This window comes from Lepeophtheirus salmonis, chromosome 5, assembly GCF_016086655.4.
Source record: "Lepeophtheirus salmonis chromosome 5, UVic_Lsal_1.4, whole genome shotgun sequence".
Lineage (NCBI taxonomy): Eukaryota > Metazoa > Arthropoda > Copepoda > Siphonostomatoida > Caligidae > Lepeophtheirus > Lepeophtheirus salmonis.
This window is the reverse complement of record NC_052135.2, coordinates 9,443,581-9,445,191: the sequence shown is the minus strand read 5'-3', so window position 1 is coordinate 9,445,191 and position 1,611 is coordinate 9,443,581. Positions and strand designations below refer to the sequence as shown.

General features: G+C 38.9%; 1 protein-coding gene across 1 annotated transcript; it reads left to right on the top strand.

Moving 5' to 3' along the window:
- Nucleotides 1–818: 818 nt before the first annotated feature.
- LOC139905547 (general transcription factor II-I repeat domain-containing protein 2-like) lies at nt 819–1,142 on the top strand. The gene has a single exon (XM_071888956.1). The coding sequence runs from the start codon at nt 819–821 to the stop codon at nt 1,140–1,142; it is 324 nt and encodes a 107-aa protein (XP_071745057.1).
- The last annotated feature ends 469 nt before the right edge of the window (nt 1,143–1,611 follow it).

Genomic DNA, 1,611 nt, shown 5'->3' with positions numbered 1-1,611 from the left:
TTGTGGTATCTGCCTTCATCTGTAACAAGATCATTACAATAGTTTAGCCTATTGTGTACCTCCTCACTCTAAGTATCATGTTTCCGTTTACACTTTTCCAGCAAACTTCTGTAGACATCCAAAAAGGTTACTAGATGGATTGTTTGTATCTATTGTGGAGCTTCTTCCGCATAAGAAACACCGTTGCTTGAAATCAAACAATCCACTGCCTGATCGTAGAAGTTTTGTTTTAGGCTCATCTTTAGCAGTCACTTCATCTGTTCTTTTTTTTATCTGTAAAATCTTTTCGACAGGATTTATGGACGAATATTTGAGGTGCTGATAGAACATCTCTTTCCAGTCTCTCTTTTAAATTTTGGTTTTGTCGAATTTCACAAAAATTCAGCAGTGACTGAATATCCTTGTCGCCAACACAAATCTTGGGGTTTCTAGTGGTGAATCCAATCAAACAAATGATAAAATTCTCCTCTTCCATTGCCTGAAGACAATAACGTGGTTGTTTTCAAGGAGTACAATTTAAAAAGAAACAACTAAACCTACCATGCAAACCTTGGACAAAATTTCACCAATGAAGAAAGAAAACGGAAATATCAAGGGTTAGTGAACTAGCTGAATAAACAACAGTGTGTTTTCTCCAAACAGTCGACTACACAAGATACTGCAACTGAAGCCAGTTTTATGGTTTCTTAAAAACTTGCAATAAGAAACTGGCCGTTTTCAGACGGCGAGTTTATCAAGGAATACATTTCTGACGTAGCTAATATCATGTGTCCAGAACAGAAAACCAAAATGGATAGCATTGCCTTTTGAGGAGAACTATGATTAGACGGGTTGAAAAAATAAGTGACGATCTCATGAGCCAACTGAAGGATGCAAGCCACAAGTTTTTGTGGTATTCGCTTGCATTGGATGAAAGCACTGATGTACAAGACACTGCACTGTTGTTGGTATTTATACAGGAAGTGGATGCTAATTTTCAACTTACTGAAGAGCTAATTAGTGTCGAGTCCCTAAAAGACAGAACAACTGGTAAGGACTTGTTTAGTGCAGTTGAAAACTGTATTGCAAGAACTGGGCGGGATTGGAATAAAATGGCAAGTGTAACAATTGATGGAGATCGTGCATTGACAGGAAACATTTAGAATTGCGGAAGTTGATGAATGAGAAGATCAACGCAGAACATCCTAGCCATGCCCTCATACCACTTCATTGCGTCATCCATCTAGAAACTCTCTGTAAATGTGCACTGAACATTAGTCACGTTACTGATTCAATTGTCAATGTTGTCAATCTTATCAAAGCCGAGGGACTTCACCACAGGCAGTTCCAGGAATTGCCGGCAGATTTAGAAATTGAACATTTGGATGTCCTCTACCCCAACTATGCCCGCTGGATGAGCCTGGGCAAAGTATTGGGGAGAGTGTGGGAGCTAAGAGAATAAATCGTGATGTTCCTGGAAATGAAAAGCATTCAGCGTGGTTTTAGTAACAACGTAGTTGATGAAGAGTGGAGGTTGGACTTTAAGTTTGCCATTGATATCATGGAAAAGTTGAACGAATTGAATGTAAAACTTCAGGGAAATGGTTTATTTGCACACGAGATGAATGCTCA